The 22,946-nt window shown below is 42.3% G+C and overlaps 1 protein-coding gene and 2 long non-coding RNA genes across 7 annotated transcripts in view; 1 reads left to right on the top strand and 2 right to left on the bottom strand.

Moving 5' to 3' along the window:
• The window catches only part of LOC134213119 (protein quick-to-court), a 126,190-nt gene extending 104,931 nt beyond the window's left edge, over window positions 1-21,259 (top strand). For 3 of the 5 annotated variants that reach the window (XM_062691739.1, XM_062691738.1, XM_062691742.1), the window contains 4 exons: window positions 3,341-4,333; window positions 4,393-4,626; window positions 19,099-19,188; window positions 19,696-21,259. In XM_062691739.1, the coding sequence (XP_062547723.1) occupies window positions 3,341-4,333; window positions 4,393-4,626; window positions 19,099-19,188; window positions 19,696-19,899 (1,521 nt within the window). In that variant the 3' untranslated portion in view covers window positions 19,900-21,259. Of the gene's footprint in view, window positions 1-3,340; window positions 4,334-4,392; window positions 4,627-19,098; window positions 19,189-19,295; window positions 19,444-19,695 lie in introns of all 5 variants that reach the window. The other 2 variants (XM_062691740.1, XM_062691741.1) reach the window with 2 other exon arrangements.
• On the bottom strand, window positions 9,974-11,045 carry LOC134217265 (uncharacterized). Its single transcript, XR_009980969.1, has 3 exons — window positions 10,803-11,045; window positions 10,586-10,736; window positions 9,974-10,512 (listed from the first exon to the last, which is right to left on the bottom strand). It is a non-coding gene; the product is annotated as an uncharacterized LOC134217265 (long non-coding RNA).
• LOC134217264 (uncharacterized) lies at window positions 11,582-13,742 on the bottom strand. Its single transcript, XR_009980968.1, has 3 exons — window positions 12,605-13,742; window positions 12,151-12,531; window positions 11,582-12,082 (listed from the first exon to the last, which is right to left on the bottom strand). It is a non-coding gene; the product is annotated as an uncharacterized LOC134217264 (long non-coding RNA).
• Window positions 21,260-22,946: the final 1,687 nt, after the last annotated feature.

Raw genomic sequence — 22,946 nt, 5'->3', positions numbered from 1 at the left:
TCGGGGGCACACCACTCGATACGGAAGCAACGCACAACTGTCATTTTTATTTTTTCACGCATGCTGACGCAGCAAAACTAAATCAACAAAAATTACAGTTGTGCGTTGCTTCCGTATCGAGTGGTGTGCCCCCGAAAACGCGAGCACTTTGAAACTTGGATTCCGCCAGGAGTGACCTTAGAGTAAAATCAGCAGTGATTCAAATCGTTCGGGGCTGTTAGTTTGAATATGAATCTGAATCATGCACTTTCCCAGCAGTGGCTCAACATTCATTTTTTATAACAGTCGAGATTCAAAAGCTTAAAACTGTTATACCGCTCAGTTCTATTTTCTGCAGATTTGAACCACGAATGAATCATGAGATTCAAATATTTTTCAATTGTTTTGGTGCATGAATGCGTTATTTTATGTACGGATCAATCCACTTTGCATTTACCGCACCTTCCTCAGCAGCAACATAATCATTTTATTTAATGGAAAAACAATCAAACATGAATAGAACATTGCTGGGGAAGCCTGTGAGTTTGTTCTATTTTGGCTCATATTCAAACTAGAATAGTATTCGAAAATTTGCAACCAAACTGAATCACTGCTGATTTCACTCTTAAATCTCCTATGATGATGTTGACATCACGGCTTGGACAGTAGTCGTACTCACGTTCGAACTGCGTTTAGAATGCGTCCTTATCTTCTTCAGTGCTTCCAATGTGTGGGCTATGGACGTTGGTTATGCTAAAGAAGAAGAACCAGTCTTTGATCCCCATACTGCATATTCTCTCATTGATCGGACCCGAACATCTCTAAAGTTCAGCGTTTACCGTGCCCGGAGGCTTTCAGAAATAGTTAGATTAGCCCCAATAATGGCGGAATGGCAAGATTCCACCTTCAGCACAGGCAGACTCAACTAGTGTGGATGGGAGAAAGCCGGAAGCAAATTGGACGTATTGGTTAAAGGAAACCTACAGTATGTCTGTTAATTTCCTGTGTGCAAGTCAGGCGAGCTAGACGTCTACTGTTTACTATCGCTTGCCCTATGCGGCGTAGCAGGGCACTATTTTTGGTTCTGTGGTGCCGGGAGAACGTCTGGAGTAGTTTGACTCTTTTTCAATAGTTGACTTTACGGACCAAAAATGAGGCCAGAACGAAAAATCTGCGCAACTAGCCTGATGCCATACTCGAAATACGTGCCCACGAACGTATTTGCTAGCTGTGATTGCAATCCCTACGGTTTGGAAATAACTAACAGAATGATGAGGTTGTAGAAAACTCCGTTCATTCCGACAAAAAACAGTGTAACCGTCAGAAGTCCCCCTTGGGGCATCCCCATTGAAGATCGGGCGCTGTATTTCCGATAAAAAAAAACCTCAAAGGAGCGTCCGATGAGGAAATTCCGGATGGACGCGGGCAGAGATGTCCTAGTTGGCAAAAAATCTGCTCTTTTATTTTTCACAACTTTCAACAATCAAATAAAATTCAAACACTGAAAATTGTTTGAAAAAAATGTGAAAAATAAAATAGTAGATTTTTTGCCAACTGTATAGGACATCTCCGGACGCGGGTAGGTTTTCGGCTTAGCTAATGGACCACTAAGGGTGCCTAAGTGCGGTTGAAAGCCTTCAAGATATCCAAGAAGACCAAATCTGCATGCTTACCATGTTCGAACGAAGTCCTAGAGACGTCCCTTACCAGAAACCAGATCCCAGAAACCAAATCTTCTGCCTACTTCCAACTTCTCACGTAGGATTCGGTTGCCCAACCTCTCAACGACCTTAGATATCTAGCAGATCATCGAGATTGTCGAGGTTTGATAACATTTGGAGCATTTCTGGGTCGGAATAACATAGCTCTGTCGTTACTCATTCGGAAAAGTCCTGTCACTTCATGTTGATCAAATCCAGGAACAGAGCTTTGGCGGAAAGGGGATGATTTTTAAGCATGACGTAACTAACCCCATGCGGTCCGAATGGCAGCAGAAATAGCTGATTGAGCTAAGTGTTCTGTACGACAGAAAGGACTTGGGAGTTATCCAAGGTCAATATTCAAGTCGCGAATAATGTCAGGAAGTAAGAAGATATCTACTAGCCGTGACAAGGACCGCGAAGTACCCAAGTGTGTCGGCAACCTCCGGATGATCGGAAATGGCCAGATTATGAACATTCCAGTGGATGGGGGCGGACTTCCGGTTTTCGACGATATAGTAGTTTTGGTCCTACTGCTTCTAATGACGATTCTGACCAACGCATTCCGGAATTGGAAAATACCGCCAGACCCACTCCACTCCCACAACTAACCCTTTTCATAGCAGCGAGGTTTTCTTGATACGACTAGGTCTGATAGCGATTCCAAATATCAAACACCAACCCACTTCAAAGCAATAGGGTTGTCTCCAAACCACTTCTTAATTGAATTTTTCCTCATTCGTCCGATAACCATCTCGGCATGCAGTGGACGAGTGATTGCATTATCAATTCCATATCCCATCCTCCAATAGACCGTGAGGACGTGGCCAGCGCCGTTATCGACCATTTAAAATTCTAGAGCTCTCGGACTGTGCATATTGAGGTTGAAGAGAAAAACCCATGTCTCCATCCATTAGTTCCCTGTGCAATTGCGATTATTCTGGTCAATCAAGGAGTAGCAAATAGCAACTGCGAAATGCACGGTCATCATGCAAAAAAAAATCGACTGTGTCGGATAACCATCTGACCATCCGACCTTCTCACATCAGAGCTGGCTTATTAACTCTATCGATTCAACTAGGTCCAGTTCCAGTAGTGGGCTCACGAAAAAAAAAATGTTTTTCCTTCGAGTAAGTTGATCGGATTTTACTGTTGCGTATTTTTTTGTATATTTCGTAGAAAGTTAAAAATTATTTAAAAACATTTTTTTGAACTTTTCCTTAAAAGTTTCGCCAAAGACGCTGGAAGATCAGGCCACTGTTTAACGCCCATCTCGCATGTCTTGAAAGCGCCTTGATGCTAGAAGTCAACTATGAAGTCTACTACTTGAGAATTGGTTAGTTTAGATTTTTTTCGTTGTCAAATTCTCAGGAGTTTTATGTTTCTTTTAAACTATAAATAATTTTCTCACATAGTAAAAAAATATGTTTAAAAACCGAAAGATGTACCTGTTTTAAATTGATCGTCTTTTTCAACAGTTCCCAGAACTACATATTCTATAAATCGTACATCGATACATGTGGAAATGCAAATGGAAAATATTTATACTAATGCGACAATTCAGAGTAATTTGTCAGGACCGGGTTACATCTTGTTGAATTTAAACATACTTTATCTTTCACAAAAAAACTAAACATTTCATTCATTACACTTTTTTTCAGTCTTTGAATCTTGTCAACTCTGGGCACAGCGCCAGTTGTAACAATAGCGCCCAGCGATCACCCCGCAGACCGCACACCCCTTGTGAATCGGCTACCACTCCGGGACACGGTCACGGACTGCACAAGAACAGTCTGAGCCCAAAGACGCCACCGGTTTCGCCGGAATCGCCAGTTACCAGCTATTTGGATGACGATTTGGACTCGTTGCACAGCTACAGTTCAGTGGCTAGCGGAATGTCGTGCGACCATCCGTACGTCGCTCGCAATGGTACCACCTTTAGTGGACGCAAGATGAAATACGTAGTGCACTGCTCGAGCCACGCTGGTCAGACGGGTGAGGACTATCTGACCCCGACCCAGAGGGCTCAGCGCCAGATCAGACGACTGAAAGAGCTGCTCTCGCAGGCCCGCATAGACCTAGAGCAACGTGATAGTGAAATCTTAAGACTTACCAAAGAGGTTGTTGAATTGCGCCTGTTCAAGGCTTCGCTCAGTTCCCCGGAGGAACGATCTAACTCCAGTGACGCAGTAACGGTACGGGAGAATACTACCAATGATGCAAACACACCCAGCTCCCAAGGCATTTCGCCGATCGTGGATCAAGCGGACGAAGTGGTTAAGGCTAGTCCTCGACATCATCTTCACAATCACGGCATCCACCAGGTACAGTTCATGGATAAGATGTCCACTTCGGAAATGCAAAGCTCGTTTGCTGATTCAGGTCACTTTGAGGACATCACCACTTCGTCAATCCATTCGAAGGATTCTTACGTGCACACGCAGGATCGTGCTTGCGGAAGCGACGACGAAATTGATGCCGAGAAGCAACGACTGGTTGAAATGTATGAAGCTCGCATTGAAGAGTTAGTTAAGCAACACCAGGCAGATGAACAACAAATACGCATGTCCAACAATGATCGCGTTGAGGCTCTGTTGCAGAAACTGGCCGAATCCAACAGCAGATATTGTGATCTGGTTCCTGACTACGAGCAGGTGGCTACAACATTTTGTACTTTTCTAACAACAGTTTTTACAGCTTGATATATTTCTAGGCAAAGGAGCGCATCCGGGAGCTTGAGAAGCAACTGGAAGAACTCCACTCGCAGCTCCAACAGCAGGAAGGCAAAGCCAACAAAATATATCTGCACATGTATACCAAAGGTCAGGGAGCGGAAGGGCAACAAAACGCGGCTGCTGATATGGCACGCCCATCACCAAGTCGAGTCTCGGTGCCGGAACTGATGCAGCAACTCCAGGTCACCCAGGAGGAATTGGAGAACATTCGGGTAGGTTTCGCTGTGCGATGTGAAGCGGGAGCGGGTGGAAATATATTTTCCAAACAGTAGGATCATCACCGCACTCGATCGGAGTTATGTCAAGTGAATGGGGTGAAGACGTCTGTCGGGCGCCATATAAAGTTTTATCTAGCGTCGATAGTACCCAACATAAAGCTTACTTCATCTGATCGAGTGCGTCTCTATCTATTTTCCGATGCTCTCTGTACCCAGAAAAAAAAACAAAATCTGTTAGAGCACCCAATGGTTTTTACTCGTGCTCGTGTAGTGAAGAAATTTTCCAATCAGCTTCAGCCCCAAACCACCAACTCCGGCGTTACTTGTGCCCTCGCGAACCGTATGAAAGAAGCATTCGTACATGAATGTGGCCTTCGAGGCCGCCCGCGATCTCGGACAACCGTTATCAGTCAGTCATCATCAGTCAGTGTGCATAGGCATTGTATTTTTGTTCATATTGTGTAAGACGGGGTTACGTTTTGCTCAAAAAATCATCACGTTTGCGAGTGTTTCTTTTTCGCTTTCTCATCTTTCCACTATGTGTATGCTTTTATTTTCCACTAAGGTTTTATTTTGATTGTAAGAAAACTGATTACTATTATGCTTCGAAAATTGACGCTTTTTGTGTCGGCGGCAATGTGTGTGATATCGGCGTAAAATGTTGTGCATTTCTCCAACAAAGATTCGGTGCATATAGTTTGTTGAAGGCGATTGAAGCAAGTACCTACATAATGTAATAAAGCTGTGCATGAACTACCGACGCCGAAGGCTTGTAATTTACAAGTTGTTAATATGAAAACGTTCCATTGGTACTTTGTATTACTCTCTTGATTGCATTACATTGGGCGAAATAAAAATAGCGCCACCGTTATTCATAAATATTTTTTAGAATTTCCATATCATTTGTGCCAATTTCAGTTCAGAATGGATTAATTTGTTTTGTAACTTTTTGGCCATTGTAGCGACATTTTTGCCATAAAGTCGAAAATTTCGAAAAATAATTGAAAAATGAACGAAATAAAATAGCATCCTAATTTTGGTAGGCAGGTTTTTGTTTTAGATTTAATTTAGTTATTATCAGTTGTCATAGAAAGTGAAGAGTTACACAACTACTAGTGAAACAGAGCATTATTTTTAAAAACCTAGCAGCAATGGGACGAGTCGAACGATTTTTTTTAAATTATATATAATGACGGCTTTACAGACAAATGAGGTAGAAGTTGTAAACCAAAAGGGGCCCTCCTTAGCCTAGCGGTAAGATGCGCGGCTACAAAGAAAATGCTGAGGGTGACATCACAAATTCATGCAGAATGGCACGACAAGTGACAACCAAATAGGTATGTCAGAATCTGGTTTTGAAATCAGCCAGAATTTTGAGGTGATTTAAGACCTTTTTAATTTGGAGGGGATTCTTCTATTGATGTGGATATCAACGGGGATAAAGTCGGAGGATTACCAGACATCCAGGATTCCAGTAGGATAAGGCCGCAATTAACATCTCTAAATTAACTAAAGCATGTTTTTTTGACAAAACATACAGGTTCTCCGGATATAATTCTTTAGAAAACCTATTATCTATTGTCCGGGTAATATATTCGATAATATAAATATACTGAAACTTCGTATTCGTCAATGCTGGGGGCTTTTCGGGCAGAACACGCTTCAAAAATTGATTCTGTCACAGCACATCTGTGATCGGAACACCGTTTCGCTATTAATTTCGACTAGATTAGTAACAATGTTGTTTTCAATCATTTGAAAAGAAGTTAAGAAGCCTTTGCAGTATGTAAAAAGATTCTCCATGAAACACGGTGTTTTGCAACAAGTCGTTAACCACGTGGTATACTAAAGGGTTCGCCAGTCGTTTTTCACCTGATTCATCCACCTTGCTCTATACGCACCTCGCCTTCTTGTTTTTCATTTGTTTATTTATCAGACTCATTTGTTTAATGCAAAACTCTACGGAGCCGATCAAGATAAATTAAATATTCCAACAACTTTTTATTCCTATTTTAATGATAGGATTTACGCACACACTTCTTTTTTGAGCGAGAGCCTGAAAGCCGATCCAGAGCTAGACCGCGGATCCGCAAATTGAGTTCGCCGCTGAGTTGCATGTGGGCTTGATATGGCCTCCTGAATTGCTCTGGATACCTCCTCCAATTTCTCTATGTTTTCTTTCCGTTGTTGCTCAACATAATCTGCTTCCATTTGATCATCAAATACTCCTCCAGCGCTTCTGGTTCAGTATGCGTTCCTGCGACGACCCCGGCGTATGTATTACCAGCTACCTCTTTTTGTTGCCTTTTCTCCTGCTTATTTTGGACGAGTTGAGGACAAGATTCTTCCCTATGACCTGGAGCTTCGCATAGAAAACACTTGAACCTTTTGCTTGAGAAACTGCATATGTAACATTTTTGGCCAAAATGAGATATTCTTAATCCTTGTGTGTGTGTGTATCTTCAATCTAACCCCCACTGTCTGGCAGTGGTATTATGGAAGAAAGCTGTCTTTAATAAAGTCAGCTTTACCCCGGGAGTTAGAAGGTGCTAGCTCTACTGCAGCTCCAGTGACCCATTTCAGACTGCCTGGTAACTCACGTCCAGTCCGAGGTCACTTTCACTAGCAATAAGCCCCGCCTGTATATGCTACCATTATCAATTGGATAAATGGATCCATAAACAAACTTCCGGATTTTTTTTAATCCAGCGCGCATTTAATTTTGGAATCATATAAAAACATATTGAAACAATCTCACCAAATTGATCCAATCACTTCCACGAACAATTTACTTCACACATCCCCGTATACACAAACGACTTCGCGCACTCAATTAAGAAATACACTTTATTAAAGGTAAATTCTAAACTTCAAAACACTTTTCTAGTACACGCAAAATATAAACATCAGCCGAATCTGTTTCTTACGCGAACGAACAAAAACGTGACAGCAAATTCAAAACCAACCATCCGCGCGCATGGCTTGCTGCGATCCCCAATGAGATATTCCTAATCCTTGTCCAAAAATACGTATTCTGGCAAATAATACAAAAAAAATATTTTCAGGAATGTATGATTTTTTAATTATTCGTTTGTTTGAGAAACTTCATATGTGCACGCACTTTGAAGAGCAATTATTACTGCTTACAGTTTTCGCACTGGAAGTGCCCCAGGGTGTTGAGTTTTGCCAAAAACTATTTTTTCTGTATCGAAGAAATCAAAAGATTCGCTGCCAATTTGTTCAAAAAACAGTTTTTTATTGTTTTCTCGAAATAGTGTAAAAAGGATATATGCAGTTTCTCAAACAAATTATTCAATTGTCCTTAAGACCGTTGTAATATACTCTTCCTTTTCGGTGATAGACATCAATCGTCGGTGGAATGTCCTTTTTTTGATCCAAATATACTCCACGTATACATATGACCGAGACCCGATTCGATCGGAAATTGTTCACAAGCAACGCGTTCCACTTTTCTATACTCGCGCCAATGATAAAATCTCATCACTTAATTCTGGTGGCAAACCGAACACACGAACGTATTGAACATTTGTTCCTTCTACGCACATGCATATCTCACCCGACTTTCCATTTTCGTATGTAAACTTTCTTGGGTCTCCTTTTTTTCGCAATGCTTCCGGGGTTGGAAACTTCACGAGGAGCGATCGATCCATTGCCGTTCTATAGGTAGCCTCACACCTCGGGAATTTGGTTGGCGGATTTTTTCCCCATGTATTTTTGCATATGCGATGTTTTCGGGATTTGGGCAAGGAAAATCAAAATCCCGGCCCCATTTAAAATGCACGGGGATCAAAATCCGGCGGAAAATTTTCCCGAGGTGTAAGGTAGCCTTATACGCCGACTCCATTAATAGGACGTACGTGTTCAGCTGCTTCAGGAAAATTGCAATTCCTGTCCAAGGCCGCCGAGAACTGTACGGTGTTTACGATTTCGCACATTTCGATTATGAAATTGTGAGGGTGAGATATATTAGGAATTGGGCAACCCACTTTTAGAGTGCATTGATGACAGATATGCAAATATCGTACAACGGTTTGGTTGCCAACACTGACTAGGGAAGAGCAGGCCATGGCTTTGCCTTTTTCCTCGTCGGACAACGAACGGAGTCGCACGCGCGATAAGACAGCACACGCCGTGACGGATAGCTCGTTTCGGCAGAACTAGGCCGCACAGAAATGTTTCCTCTAATCCACCTCACCTTCTTGTACGCGTCGAATCACTAGGGTAAGACGGTATAATGCGCCCCACCTGGCCAAAACGCCCCTCTTTGATTTCTAGAAAACTAAAACTAAGTAAGGGTGAAAATCAGTTGGTACCTTTAAATATTTGTAAAACCATCATACTATGTGAATGTGGAAGTATTTTTGTATAACATAATGAAAATAATAGCAAAATACAAAAAGTGACAGTTTTGATGTAACTTTTGTTTGTTTGCTCAACATTCTGGAGCGATGCTACCATATTGTCCGCAAAATTTGCACTGGAACACTCAGTTGGGCAACAAAATAACTTTTCTCAGTGATTAATGTAATATAAAATTGCTTCCATCTTCAAAAATGTAAAGGATTTCGAAAATATGTTTCACTGGTCAAAACGCCCCAGTGTAGGCAGGACGGTATGCCCTTACCAACTGGACACAAGCACAGCGAGCCTGCAGCAGTTGCTTCCATATTATATGGAAAATATTAAAATGTAATTCACACCTGCTTGAATGGACTAATGTTGGTTGTTTAATGTCAAGCACATAAGGATTTGTAACCTTTTTATTATGGGATAGAAAAAATATTAATGAAGGGCTTTGAAACGTCTCTGGCTAAGGTGGGGCGTATTGCCCAGGCACTTTTTGAAATCCATTTTTTCACGACTTTTCAAAAAAGCTTTATTACGTGTTCTCAGTAATATTTTTATATGACATCTCACAGGCAATGCATTTGCGACTTTTTGGACTACCAAATAACACAAAGTTTGCCTAAATTGTGTTGAAAAGAAAAAAGTTATCATAGGTGTTGCCTTAGGGGGGGGCGTATTACACTGTGCCCCCAAAGTACTCTTTAATGGGTAAAAAAGTACCCATTATGAACTTAAATAGTTCAACTCATTAAAAGAGTAAACAGCGTTTACTCATTAATGAGTAAAAAGCATTTACGTCAATTTCCAGTGTAATTTATACCCATTATTCAATTTTGACATTTGGGCAAAATGGGTATATTTTACTCTTTAATTTTCTTCAAATTTCTTGGTAAATTAGTATGATATTTATCAAATAAAAGGGATTTGTGAACTTTATTACAAATAAATCTTTATTTTTTCCCCATGATGAAAGTATGATTGACATTATTAAGATATAATAGTACTGGTAGGTATTAAGATTTTGTACAAGCGCGGTAATTCCATCTCTTCAACAGTCGTAGCAGTCAGAGCACCACCAGTAGCTACCTCCGGAACCAAAGTAAGCTACAATCGTCTTCTGCTCCTTTATCTCCGGAACACCACCAGCGCTGCCGTAAAAATCAATTCAGGAAACGAAAATCTTCCTTTTTGCCGAAAACTGTCATCTTGGTCTCCGGAGCGCCTGTAACTGCCTCTAGAATCAATGCATCAAGGCGTGGTCATCCGCCTCGCCAGCTAACAGTTGCGCCAGGTCAAGAATCAATGCTGGAATCAAATGCTCTCCTTATTGCCGCCAACCGGCTTCGGCTACAGATTCGGAAACATTCTATTATTTTTTTCCATAAGATGCCTCCTAGCAAGAACGGTGTCGTAATCACATAATAAATGCCAGAATCGGAGCTTCCCTCGTTTTCCCCGGCTGCTGATCTTTACACTTCACGTCGAAAAGATTCGCATACGTTCGAGCGGTAGCTAAATTAGGTAAAACCGAGGAATGGATTTATGTATTACCATGCAAAAAGAAAAATGTAAATGTATGTATTACCACTCCAAATCCACGGTGAACTAGGCTGAATTCCGGAATCTTAACACCAGTGGCTACAGCTGTTAAGAGCTATTTACGTAGCGCCCGGCCTGCGGGTCATAAGTCGATATTTACATTCTTATTGACGGAGTCCTCTAATTGTGATACTGATCTGGGAATAGAATAAAGCATTACTGTTGAATAGATTCGCTATTATTATAATCACTTTAATTCTTACGTTTTATTTCCATTGATTGAATACAAGTACACACAAGTACACACAAGTACACAAGTACAGTACACTTCACATTACTTGGCCACTTTTTGAATTGTTGAATATCGCATGTTCCAACCACACAACAAGTTTTTCACTCTTTAGGGTCTGTCTCATTTGGAGAATTAAACTCAAAAGTGACAGTTCGAAAATTAGCAAATAACCCGGTCATAAGAATGGCTGGTGCTACCCAGCAATTCCAATAAGACCTCGATGCAAAATGATTCGATATCTGTCAAAAGTAATCTTGCTCTGCGAGCAGGGTTATTTGATAATTATTGAAATGTCACTTTTAAGTTTAATTTTCCAATTGAGACAGATCCTTAATGAGTAAACGTTTAATTCAATAAAATGAATTAAAAATACGCATTATTGAAAAAATATAATACCCATTATTTTGACAGTTTCATATATCGTCAAAAACTGAGGTTTTTTTACTCTTTAATGAGTATTGTCAGGTTTACAGTGTATACCGTCTTACCCTATTTGTGAAGACACGTAAAAACAAATAGTGGAAGTAAAAAGAAGATATTTTTTTTTTTCAAACCCCATAACATTTTCCCCTAAGACGCTCGAAATTAATTATTAATTACGTTATGGTGTTTCACGAGCGATGTTCAGATCTCGTGTTTGTAGAGCTTTACCGGTTGAACTTCGAGTAATTCCTTTTGATCCACACTGTGCCACTAAAGTACTCTTTAATGGGTAAAATAGTACCCATTATGAAGTTGAATAGTTCAACTCATTAAAAGAGTAAACAGCGTTTACTCATTAATGGGTAAACCGCCCGTACGTCAGTTCAGCGAGTGATTTTTACACATTATTTGAAAAATGTTTTTCTAGAAAATGTGTAAAAATCACTCTTTATTATTTTGAAAAGCATTCTTAAAAACTAAAATAATCTTAAAACTAGGCTGTTAATAAAGCAATTTTTTGATTTTAATAATACGCAGAAATATGATAGTATTTATTCACACCACATAAACAAAATACAATTCACTTTAGCTCCTATAATCTATCAAAACCGGACCAGCGGAAATGTCCGGAATCTATCTGATATCATTTTCCGTCCGGTGTTCAGCTTTTGAATGGCATTGTGTAATTCTAGGCAACAAAAATCACCCCACTAAGTTGCTTCCCGGAGATATCGCCGATCGACAACTGGTTGGGTCCGCTGGATTGGGTGACTAACGACATCAGGAGGGATTCAATGCCGAGGAACTTCTTCACAATATTTTGGTTAGCTGAAATTTTAAACAGTTCATATTTCAAAAATTTATTAAAACATGAATAAAATCAAAAGAATACTCACTACCAATCCTCCGAGGACATGACGAGCTCACTCCTCTATCCCAATCGTTCATTCTCACGGGAAGCAAACATGACGGTTTCTTTAACGTCAGCGGCTCTGGGAGTCCATGGGATGGCAAAGGCATATTTCCGTCCTGACCGGCGTTACCGTTTTTTGTCCGGCGGAATTTGCTTACCAGTTCCAATCGCATATTTAACCGAGAAGCAAACAAAACGATTCCTTTTTCATCGTCCGATTCCGGGTTTCACGGGAGGTACGTCTCCTGATTGCCTTGACGGTTCTTCGCAAAACTTAACAGTGACAGTAGCTGAAGTTATCCGGCGATAAATATGGTTTTGTGTTGTTATCGACCAACACGAAAGTAAATTGATGAACCGTTAGCTGAAATGTCCGTCGGTTTTATTTTTTTTAATCACGCAAACAAATTAAATTGATCAAACATATATTTACTTACATTTAATTTATTCGAATTCGTTCCTGCTTCTCCTCGTTCTCGTTCAAGTCGATTTTCACCCACTAATGAGTAAAAACTTTCAACTTCGAAATGGGGAAAAAGAACACATTATCAATAATTTCAAAATACTCATTATTATGACAGCTCAATATATCATCAAATAATGGGTCTTTTCAACTCTTTAATGGGTATTGTCAGGTTTACAGTGCAAGGATCGTGTGGTTGCGAATTTCAAAATAGGCACACTCTTAAAAAAATCTGCACGTTGTTTCCAACTGAAGAAAAAGTATGAATATTTTTTCCACCGGAAATTCATGTATCTTTCACCTTAGTTTTCAAATAAAATTCACTGGACACGTAAGTTTCACCTGAATTTCCTTTCAAAAACTCCAATTGCACGTTGGGCCTCTTCGAACATTGTTCAGGTCTCGTGTCCATAGAGAACTACCGGTCCAATGAACGTTTTGTAGATAGTCAGTTTAGTTTGGAGCGGAACGTTTTGTGAGTTCAAAGTACGTACGATTTCTTACCACGATGCGTTTCCAGTATTCTCTGCTTGAATCGTTATCGGAGGACACGAGTGGGCCCAAGTACACGACCACGTCGATTTCGCCACCAGCGATACAAATTCGTGGTGGGTGGCTAATGTTGCCCCCACTTGAGCCTCTTCCTATTATGTACTACGTCTTCGACGGGTTGATGGCTAGTACGATCCGCTTAGCTTCCCTCTTTAATTCTTCATCTTCTCAGAGCTACGTGCCATAATATCTATTTCGCCGGCGAAACCAAATAGCTGCACGGACTTCGTGACGATCGAAGCTCATTCTGTATAAGGATGACCTTTTCATAGCCGGAAAAAACGGTCAATTATTTTGAAATTGAAACTTGAATCAGCCCGGATGAATTCTATGGCCGACTGTGGTTAACTGATCCACTCCCTAGGAATGAAGATATTTTTATTATTATTTTTCAGACTAAGGCCGGAATGGCCTGTGCTGCACATAAAAGTCTTCTCCATTCAGCTTGGTCCAAGGCTGCACTTCGCCAACCACGCAGTCTGCGGAGGGTCCGCAAATCGTCCTCCATCTGATCGATCCACCTTGCCCGCTGTGCACCTCGCCTCGCCTCCCGTCGGATCGTTGTCGAGAACCATTTTCACCGGATTACTGTCCGACATTCTGACTACGTGCCCGGCCCACCGCAGTCTTCCGATTTTCGCGGTGTGAACGATGGATGGTTCTCCCAACAGCTGATGCAACTCGTGGCTCATTCGCCTCCTCCACGTACCGTCCGTCATCTGTACCCCACCATAGATGGTACGCAGCACTTTCCTTTCGAAAACTCCCAGTACGCGTTGGTCCTCCACGAGCATCGTCCAGGTCTTGTGTCCGTAGAGAACTACCGGTCTTATAAGCGTTTTGTAGATAGTCAGTTTGGTACGGCGGCGAACTCTATTCGATCGGAGCGTCTTACGGAGTCCAAAGTACGTACGATTTCCAGCCACTATGCGTCTCCGAATTTCTCTGCTGGTATCGTTATCGGCGGTCACCAGTGAGCCTAAGTACACGAATTCTTCAACCACCTCGATTTCGTCACCACCGATAGAAACTCGTGGTTGGTGGCTTACATTGACCTCTCTTGAGCCTCTTCCTATCATGTACTTCGTCTTCGACGTGTTGATGACTAGTTCAATCCGTTTAGCTTCGCTTTTCAGCCTGATGTAGGCTTCTTCCATCCTCTCAAAGTTACGTGTCGTCGGTCAAACCAACTAACTGGACAGACTTCGTGAAAAGCGTACCACTCGTGTCAATCCTTGCCCTTCGTATTACTCCCTCCAAAGCGATGTTGAATAGCAGACACGAAAGACCATCACCTTGCCGTAACCCTCTACGCGTTTCGAAGGGACTCGATAATGCCCCTGAAACTCGAACTACGCACATCACCCGATCCATCGTCGCCTTGATCAATCCTATCAGTTTATCCGGAAATCCGTTTTCGTGCATTAGCTGACATAGCTGGTCCCGAACGGTTGTATCATATGCGGCTTTGAAGTCGATAAATAGATTATGTGTGGGCAGTGCCACGAACACCTGATCTGTGGTAGAGCGTTCACCCATAAATCCCGCCTGGTACTGCCCCACGAACTCTTGCAATTGGTGTTAGTCGGCGGCATAAAATTTGGGAGAGTACCTTGTAGGCGGCGTTCAGCAATGTGATTGCGCGGTAGTTACTACAATCCAGCTTATCGCCCTTTCTGTAGATGGGACACACGACACCTTCCATCCACTCCTGCGGCAGAACCTCATCCTCCCAAATCTTGGTAATCACCCAGTGCAGCGCTCTAGCCAGTGCTTCACCACCGTGTTTAAACAGCTCTCCTGGTAGTTGGTCAACTCCAGGGGCTTTGTTGTTTTTCAGCCGGCCGATCTCCTCCTGGATTTCCTGGAGATTCGGAACCGGAAGTCGCATGTCCTGCGCGCGTGCTCCTAGGTTCATTACCATACCGCCACCTTTGTCTGCCATATCGCCATTCAGGTGCTCTTCGTAGTGCTGCCGCCACCTTTGGATCACCTTACACTCGTTTGTAAGAAGGTTCCCGTTTATGTCCTTGCACATATCGGGCTGTGGCACGTGGCCCTTACGTGAACGGTTCAACTTCTCATTGAACTTTCGTGCGTTATTAGCGCGGTACAGTTCCTCCGTCTCTTCACGGTCTCGATCTTCCTACTGGCATTTTTTCTCCGGAAAATCGAGTTTTGTCTGTTCCGCGCCCGTTTGTATCGTGCCTCGTTGGCCCTCGTGCGGTGTTGCAGCAATCTCGCCCATGCTGCATTCTTCCCCTCAACTAACTGCTCACATTCGCCGTCATACCAGTCGTTTCTCTGATCCGGAGCAACCGTGCCTAGTGCAGCGTTTGCGGTGCTACCAATGGCGGATCGAATATCTCTCCAGCCATCTTCAAGAGATGCTGCGCCTAGCTTCTCTTCCGTTGGGAGTGCCACTTCCAGCTGCTGCGCGTAGTCGTGGGCTAGGCTACCGTCTTGTAGCCGCCCTATGTTCAGCCGCGGCGGACGACTCCGACGCGTGTTGTACACCGTCGAGAGTTTTGAGCGCAGACATACTGCAACGAGGTAGTGGTCGGATTCAATATTCGCACTGCGGTAAGTGCGTACGTTCGTGATGTCGGAGAAGAATTTACCGTCGATTAGAACGTGGTCGATTTGGTTTTCCGTTACTTGATTAGGTGATTTCCATGTGGCCTTGTGGATATTCTTGCGGGGGAAGAAAGTGCTTCGGACTACCATTCCGCTGGAGGCTGCAAAGTTTATGCATCGTTGGCCGTTGTCGTTCGATATGGTATGCAGACTATCCGGTCCAATGACTGGTCTATACATATCCTCCCTTCCTACCTAAGCGTTCATGTCACCGATGACGATTTTGACGTCCCGCAGTGGGCATCCATCGTATGTCTGCTCCAGTTGTACATAGAACTCTTCTTTCTCGTCGTCGGATCTCCCTTCGTGTGGGCAGTGCACGTTGATGATGCTATAGTTGAAGAAACGGCCTTTTATCCTCAGCTTGCACATCCTTGCGTTGATTGGATGCAACACAATCACGCGTTGGCGCATCTTGCCCAGCACTATGAAGCCTGTTCCCAGCTCGTTGGTGGTGCCACAGCTTTGGTAGAAGGTAGCCGCTCGATGCCCGCTTTTCCACACTTTCTGTCCTGTCCAGCAGATTTCCTGCAGCGCTACGACATCGAAGTTGCGGGGATGTAATTCATCGTAGATTATCCTGTCGCAACCTGCGAAGCCTGGCGACTGGTAGTTCCATGTTCCAAGCTTCCAATCGTGATCCTTTATTCGCCGCCTTCGTCGTTGCCGATTGTATCGAGTCGTATTATCTTCTATGTCGTGAATTGGAATAAAGATATGCTATGAACATAAAACCGGAAGAATGACGTTGTTTTACGAAGCAAGTCTATTGAAGGTGCTCCATAAGTTTGGCATGGCAGAATGCATCGAGAATTCCAATAGAGCAAAGGTTGCAGACAAGTTTTCGAAGGTACAGAGAACTATTTGGGAACCTACCAAGTGTCTGAGCAACAGCATTAGACAGCACTCAAGCGAATAGAACGTTTACCCTCGGATTCACGTGAGATTCCGAAGAAAAGCTTTTAACTGGATTCGCCGACAGACTAATCTAATGATACTGAGGACCGGTAGTCAGTAAGCGGTTTTGTTCATTCAGGCATTGCAATATCATCTTACCATATAGAATATTATCTAGGGGTGGCTTAGCCCTCCCTAGAAAAAAATAGCCCCCCCTAGGATTTTAAAGTTAGCAGTGGTCATCGAAGTATTCCAACCGGGATACAGAAGATTTCACACTGCATTCCTTACGGTATCGTTGAGGGATACAATTGAGAATCTGTGGGGGATACCCTTCATAATTCACGGAGGACTTGCATCAGAATCTCTTGTTGATTTGCTTGGGAATTCCTACGGAATCTTCAGATTTGTTTCGGAATCGTTCGGAAGGAAACTTAACGATTTGTTTAGGAATACTTCGACGATTTGCTTCGGAATCGCTTGAAGATTTAATTCGGAGTCACTCGATGTTTTGCCTCGCAATCCCTCAATGATTTGCTTCGGAATCCCCCGACGATCGGAATCCTTCTGACGATTTGCTTCGGAATGCCTCGACGAATTGCTTCGGAATCATTCGACGATTCACTTCGAAATACATCGAAGGTTTCATCTGGAATTCTTCAAAGATTTAGTACGGAGTCCCTCGGCTATTTACTTCAAAATTGCTCGACGAATTGCTTCGGAATCATTCGACAATTTGCTTCGAAATCCTTCGAAGATTTGCATAGGAATCCCTCAACGATTTGCTTCAACATCCCTGGAGGATTCTCTTCGGAATCGCTGGAGGATTCTTTTCGGAATCACAGAAAGATTAATTCGGAGTCCCTCGACGATTTGTTTAGGGTTCCCTCGACAGATTGCTTCGGAATCTTTCGATGATTTGCTTCTACATCCCTGGAACATAGCCTACGAAATCCCTGGTACATTCGCGTTGAAATTCCTGGAGGATTTCCGACGGAATCTCTGCAGAATTCCTGTCGGAGCTCCTGGAACATTCCCATCGGAATTCCTGTAATATTTCCGTATGAATTCTTGACGTATCCCTGTCGGCATTCCTGGAGGACTCCATTTGGAATCTCTAAGAGATTCTCATAGGAATTCCTGAAACATTCCCGTTTAAATTCCAGATACATTCCCGTTGACATCCAGGGTAAATTTGGTTCCCGGGACTTTCCTTCCAGACTCCCTGGAACATCCCCGTCGGAATCCCTGGAATGCTGCATTTTTCTTCATTACAGATAGATAGCATACTACACTAAGATGCAATAGCCATAAGCTACCAATTTAAGTCGTTATAGCAATCCTCGGCTGGTAAATAAACACACTTCGATGCTGTGGGGTACAACCAGTGACGGTGTACGATGAATACCGTGGTCCACGGTCCGTGGATTTAACAACATGGCCATGAACGTAGAGAGCAAGATAGCGAAGCATTTGAATATCCTTTCAGACCTCATCGCAGCAGGAAGGCTACAGGTGAAACCGATTGCTAGTAACATGCAGTTTGCCGATTTCTTAACCAAGTTCTTGGATCCTGATACATTTGTGGGACAGATACGTTTGTTAATAAACCCTCGTCTTAGACGCTTTCTGTTTCGCTCAGGCTTCTTTGCACGATATTCCTTCGAAACTGATTCAACAAAAAATTAAATTAAATATCACTACTTCTATGAAACAACCAGTAACGATTAGCACCTCAGTTCGATAATCAACAAAACATTGTCAGAAGACCAAAATATACAGGAATCCTAATAAAGTCGACCACCTACTGTCATACTAGGTATCCTCCAGAAGGTTCAGGTTGGAATACTTCATCAACAAACATCTTGTACATGTTTTATTAAAACTTATCCATCGGTCGGAATGACTATTTCGTATACCTTCAATGCATTTTTATCACTCGCTACTGTAATTACTCTTCGAAAACTATAGTTAAAACCACGTGATGTGCTAGTGAGTTACCATTCGAATGCAAAGTTCCCCGGGTTGAGTAAGGAAAAATAAATACCATTACACTCACTACTGAAGAAATATGTTGATAAAGATAAAGCAAAGGCGTCCACAAAGTCATAGAACATCTTCCATTCTTTCTTCTTCGTTAACAAAAACTCGAAACTATGAGCAATACTACCTGCCGTGTGTCATACAACTCTGAGACGAGACTGAAACCGGAAGGGAAACGCCATTCTTCCCATCTCCCTTTGTTGCACACCCACGTCCTTCAACGAGAACCCACCCGAAGCCCCTATGAAAAATCATACTCATTTTCTAACTCTTGATGTATTTTAATCTAACTCTCTGCAATCCTTTCCCACCGATTCCGAAATCACTTCTTCCTTACAGGACACAAGCTATCAGCCAGAGGGCGGAACCTCACATGTTTTACTGAGCGCAAAAGAAGCAATTTCGCTGTGGCTTTTGGGCGCCCGGAAGGTTTGTAGCAGCAGTTTTAGGTCAAAGACAAAGCTTTCCTCATCCGAATTTGGATTTCTATCAACAACAGCCATTTGAATTTGATTTTTTTTGTATTCTTTTTCTAGATCGTTTCAATGTTCAGTAACCTCCTATTCGTTAAAAAATGCATGTCGTTAGCTTTGTATTTGTGTTTTAACCGACGAAATCGAAAAGGACGCGCGAGACTTTCCCGTGTTCGAACTCCCCGCGATAATGCGCTGATCTCCTCGCAAGGCATGGCATAGCAATAAACACGTTTTCTTTCTTTAGGGTTTTCTGCTTTTATCTACTCTATTCTTGATAAGCCTTGAACTGACTTACTTTCTGTTCAATTAAATTTTCTATTAAATTTAATCTACTTTAGTGTCCTTGCACTTTCTTTCGTAGTTTCCTTCTTCCTGCACTTCTACTGCTTTGCAATTAGTCTCCTGAGCTGGGACAAACACACAATAAAATTATTGAACGTTTCGTCTACCTTGATTCTAGACCATGTACAAGCGGCTGATAGACGCCCAGCAGGTGAAGAACAAGGTTGATCCGGAGGTGACGCTACAGTTCCTCAAGAGCGCCATCTACTACTTCCTCACGGACAAGGAGAACTCACAGGGGCACCTGAATGCGATCGAAAGCATTCTTGGATTCTCGGACACAGAAAAATCCAACATCGACAAGGCGCGAGCTTACAAGTGAAATGATAATGACAAAAAATATAAAGCAAAAAAAGTATGCTAACTGTTATTTAAATAGATAAAACAATTTTAAATGTTTGCAATTGATTACAACTTATGAAAACAAAAAGTCAGTAAAACTCTAATCGTGGGTATAGAATATTTATGAAAGCAGAAGCACAGCAAAATATAGGCCACAAGTTCCACACGTTGTGTATTCTTAAGACAAAAATGTGATCGTTACTGACTTTTGTTGCTCTATTTCTGTGAAGGTATTTTCAAATTAGTTCCTTTTTAATATTTATTTAGCATTACACCAAACTAATAATTTGCTGTAAAATAATTTCGACCGCTTTTAAAATATATGTAACGCTTTCCTATTCCTTTTTTTAAAAATGATCTTTTAAACAATTGGTTCATGGTTTATATTGACTTTCGGGGTCCTATTTGCTGAATCGCCTATCAAGCCTCAACGAAAGTATTATAGAGTTTAAAACAGTTGTTGAATGTGCACGCTTCTAAAAATAATTTGTATAAATAAAAACCACAACAAGTAGACAGACATTCCAGAATGAAATTGAAATATGTTGACACATGGTAACAAATACCTAACATTGCTTTAAAATAGTTCGATAGATGGCAAACAGATTCGTCCATAAAAAAAAACATTAGCTTTCATATAAAAATTTCAATTTCAAAAGCAAACATTGACTTGATATTGATGATTATCTGGATAATTGATAAATAGCTAGGCGCATCACTTTACAATATTTCTGGACTTGATTTAAAAAAAACAGCTTTAAACAAGTATAGAAAATTCATATTTTATCAAATCAGTTCATTAGTTCTCTTTATTCATAATAAGTTAAACTTACAATATTTCAAATAGTGCCTATTTTCAGAGATAAAAAAAATCAAAACTTGAGAATTACTGTCAACACTTTCATCAACTAAATTAAACACTATCCAAAGAGTTTGATTAATTGTTCCAAATAAGCAAAACTAGATTAAAATAAAGACGCAAAGTAGCGCTGGCTAATCGTATACAAAAACAGGAACGCAATCGATGCGAAGGACAGCTGAAGAATCGCGGTTGTGCAGTACAGTTGAAATTTTGGAAAAACTTTCCACTGGTTGTAATACACATTCAGTACATACGTGTTAATTAGTGCGAGTGCTTTCCCTAATATCCATCTGTACTGACCAATAGTGAGTATGTTGAATACTGGACTGAGTGCAAAGCAAATACACATGATGTAGATTGTTATTATCGGAAATTATGCAATGTGGATTTCATATGGGAATATTGCGTTCAAATACCGAAATACCCACATCACTGTACACCACGATAGGACAATGAAAAATATAAATTCGAACTAAAACTTCCCGTGTTCAACTTTAATCCGAAACAGGTCCAAAAATGCCAACAGTTGTATGTCAGTCCTCAGAAACCCATTCACAATGGTCGGAAGCCGTGATTTGATGAACTTAATTGTCTAAACGGTTGGCAAATGCTGGGTAAAGCGTACCATTGGTACTTAACGTACCTAAAGGAATAAAATAGACCCCATTTCGCGGTCTTCAGCCTCTCTCAGCAACTCCTATCCCTACCTCTTCGTGGTGCTGGCAGGAATATGAGCAACTTTAGGGAAGATCGGGAAACAATGGTACTATGGTAATATGCTGGCGGCAGTGAAGGGGGATTTGCTCCTCTCGGGAGGTGCAAATCTGATCGAGCGTCTATCCACCATGTTAGGAGCGGCTCACAACAGCGTCTATTCCCCATGTTAGGGGCGGCTGATCATCGTCCGAGTGCCAGCAAGGGACACTAAACTAAACTGTGCACATCATGTTGCGTTATGTCAGCATCGAGAAGGCAGTCCCTTCAACGCGATGTAGGTAGCGCAACCCAAAGAGGTTGGATAGGTAGCCTAGCGAAGATTCTACAGCTACTAAGAAAGGCAAAAGTAGAGCAAACGGATTGATTCAACGGGAACAGATCCGGCAACCAACAATTGGAAAGTCGGATCTTGGAACGTGATAATTTTGAATGAACCCGCTGCAGAAGGTCGGCGTGAGTGTGGCAGCCATCCAGGAAATACGGTGGCCCAGAACTGGAGAACGTGAATTCCGGACGGTGGATCCCATAGCGAACACTTCATTCAAGTACCACATCTACTATAGCGGCGGAGACAGAGCAGAATGAGGAGTTGGCTTCATGGTGATCGGGAAGCAGATGAAGCGTGTTATCCGGTGGAAGCCGATAAGCGACCGCATTTGCGTGTTGAGAATGAAGGGCAAATTTTTCACCAAAACCTGATCAGCATCTATGCCCCAACGAACGATAAGCCTGATGACGAGAAGGATGAGTTCTATGAGAGCCGTGACAAGGCCTACGGAGAGTGCCCAACACATAATGTAAAGATTGTCATCGGGGATGCAAATGCGCAGATCGCAAGAGAATTTTTTTTTTCGCCCTGTCATTGGTATGGAAAGCCTTCATTCCGCTACCAACGATAATGGTCTGCGACTGCGACCTTTGCTGCTGCTAGAGGGATGGCAATAAGCAGTACCTACTTCGCACGTAAGAATATCCGCAAACACACCTGGCAATATCCGAGTGGAGACACTTGCTCACAGATAGACCACGTGCTAGTCGACGGACGACATTTCTCGGATGTTATAGATGTAAGGTCCTTCAGAGGTCCGAACATCGACTCGGATCACTACCTTGTAGTTGCAAAAATTCGGGCGCGACTTTCCAGCGTCACGAATTCACGAAACAACAGAACGATGCGTTTCAATATCCAACGCTTGTCAGTTGAAGGAGTTGCTGAACAGTACCACCAGAAGCTGGACGAGCGGATAGGAGATGCCACCGGATCTGGCGACGTCAACAGATTGTGGGAAAATATCCACGAAGCTGTGACTACAACAGCGCAGGAAGTGTTAGGCACTGCACAGCGACGCCAACGAAATGGTTGGTTTGATGAGGAGTGCCAGCGAGTGACGGACGAGAAAAATGTTGCTAGGAGTCGAATGCTAGTGGCTCGTACCCGTTCCAACAGA

The sequence above is a fragment of the Armigeres subalbatus genome, chromosome 2, assembly GCF_024139115.2.
Source record: "Armigeres subalbatus isolate Guangzhou_Male chromosome 2, GZ_Asu_2, whole genome shotgun sequence".
Lineage (NCBI taxonomy): Eukaryota > Metazoa > Arthropoda > Insecta > Diptera > Culicidae > Armigeres > Armigeres subalbatus.
Note: the sequence above shows the minus strand (reverse complement) of the source record. Positions and strands in the feature narration are given on the sequence as shown.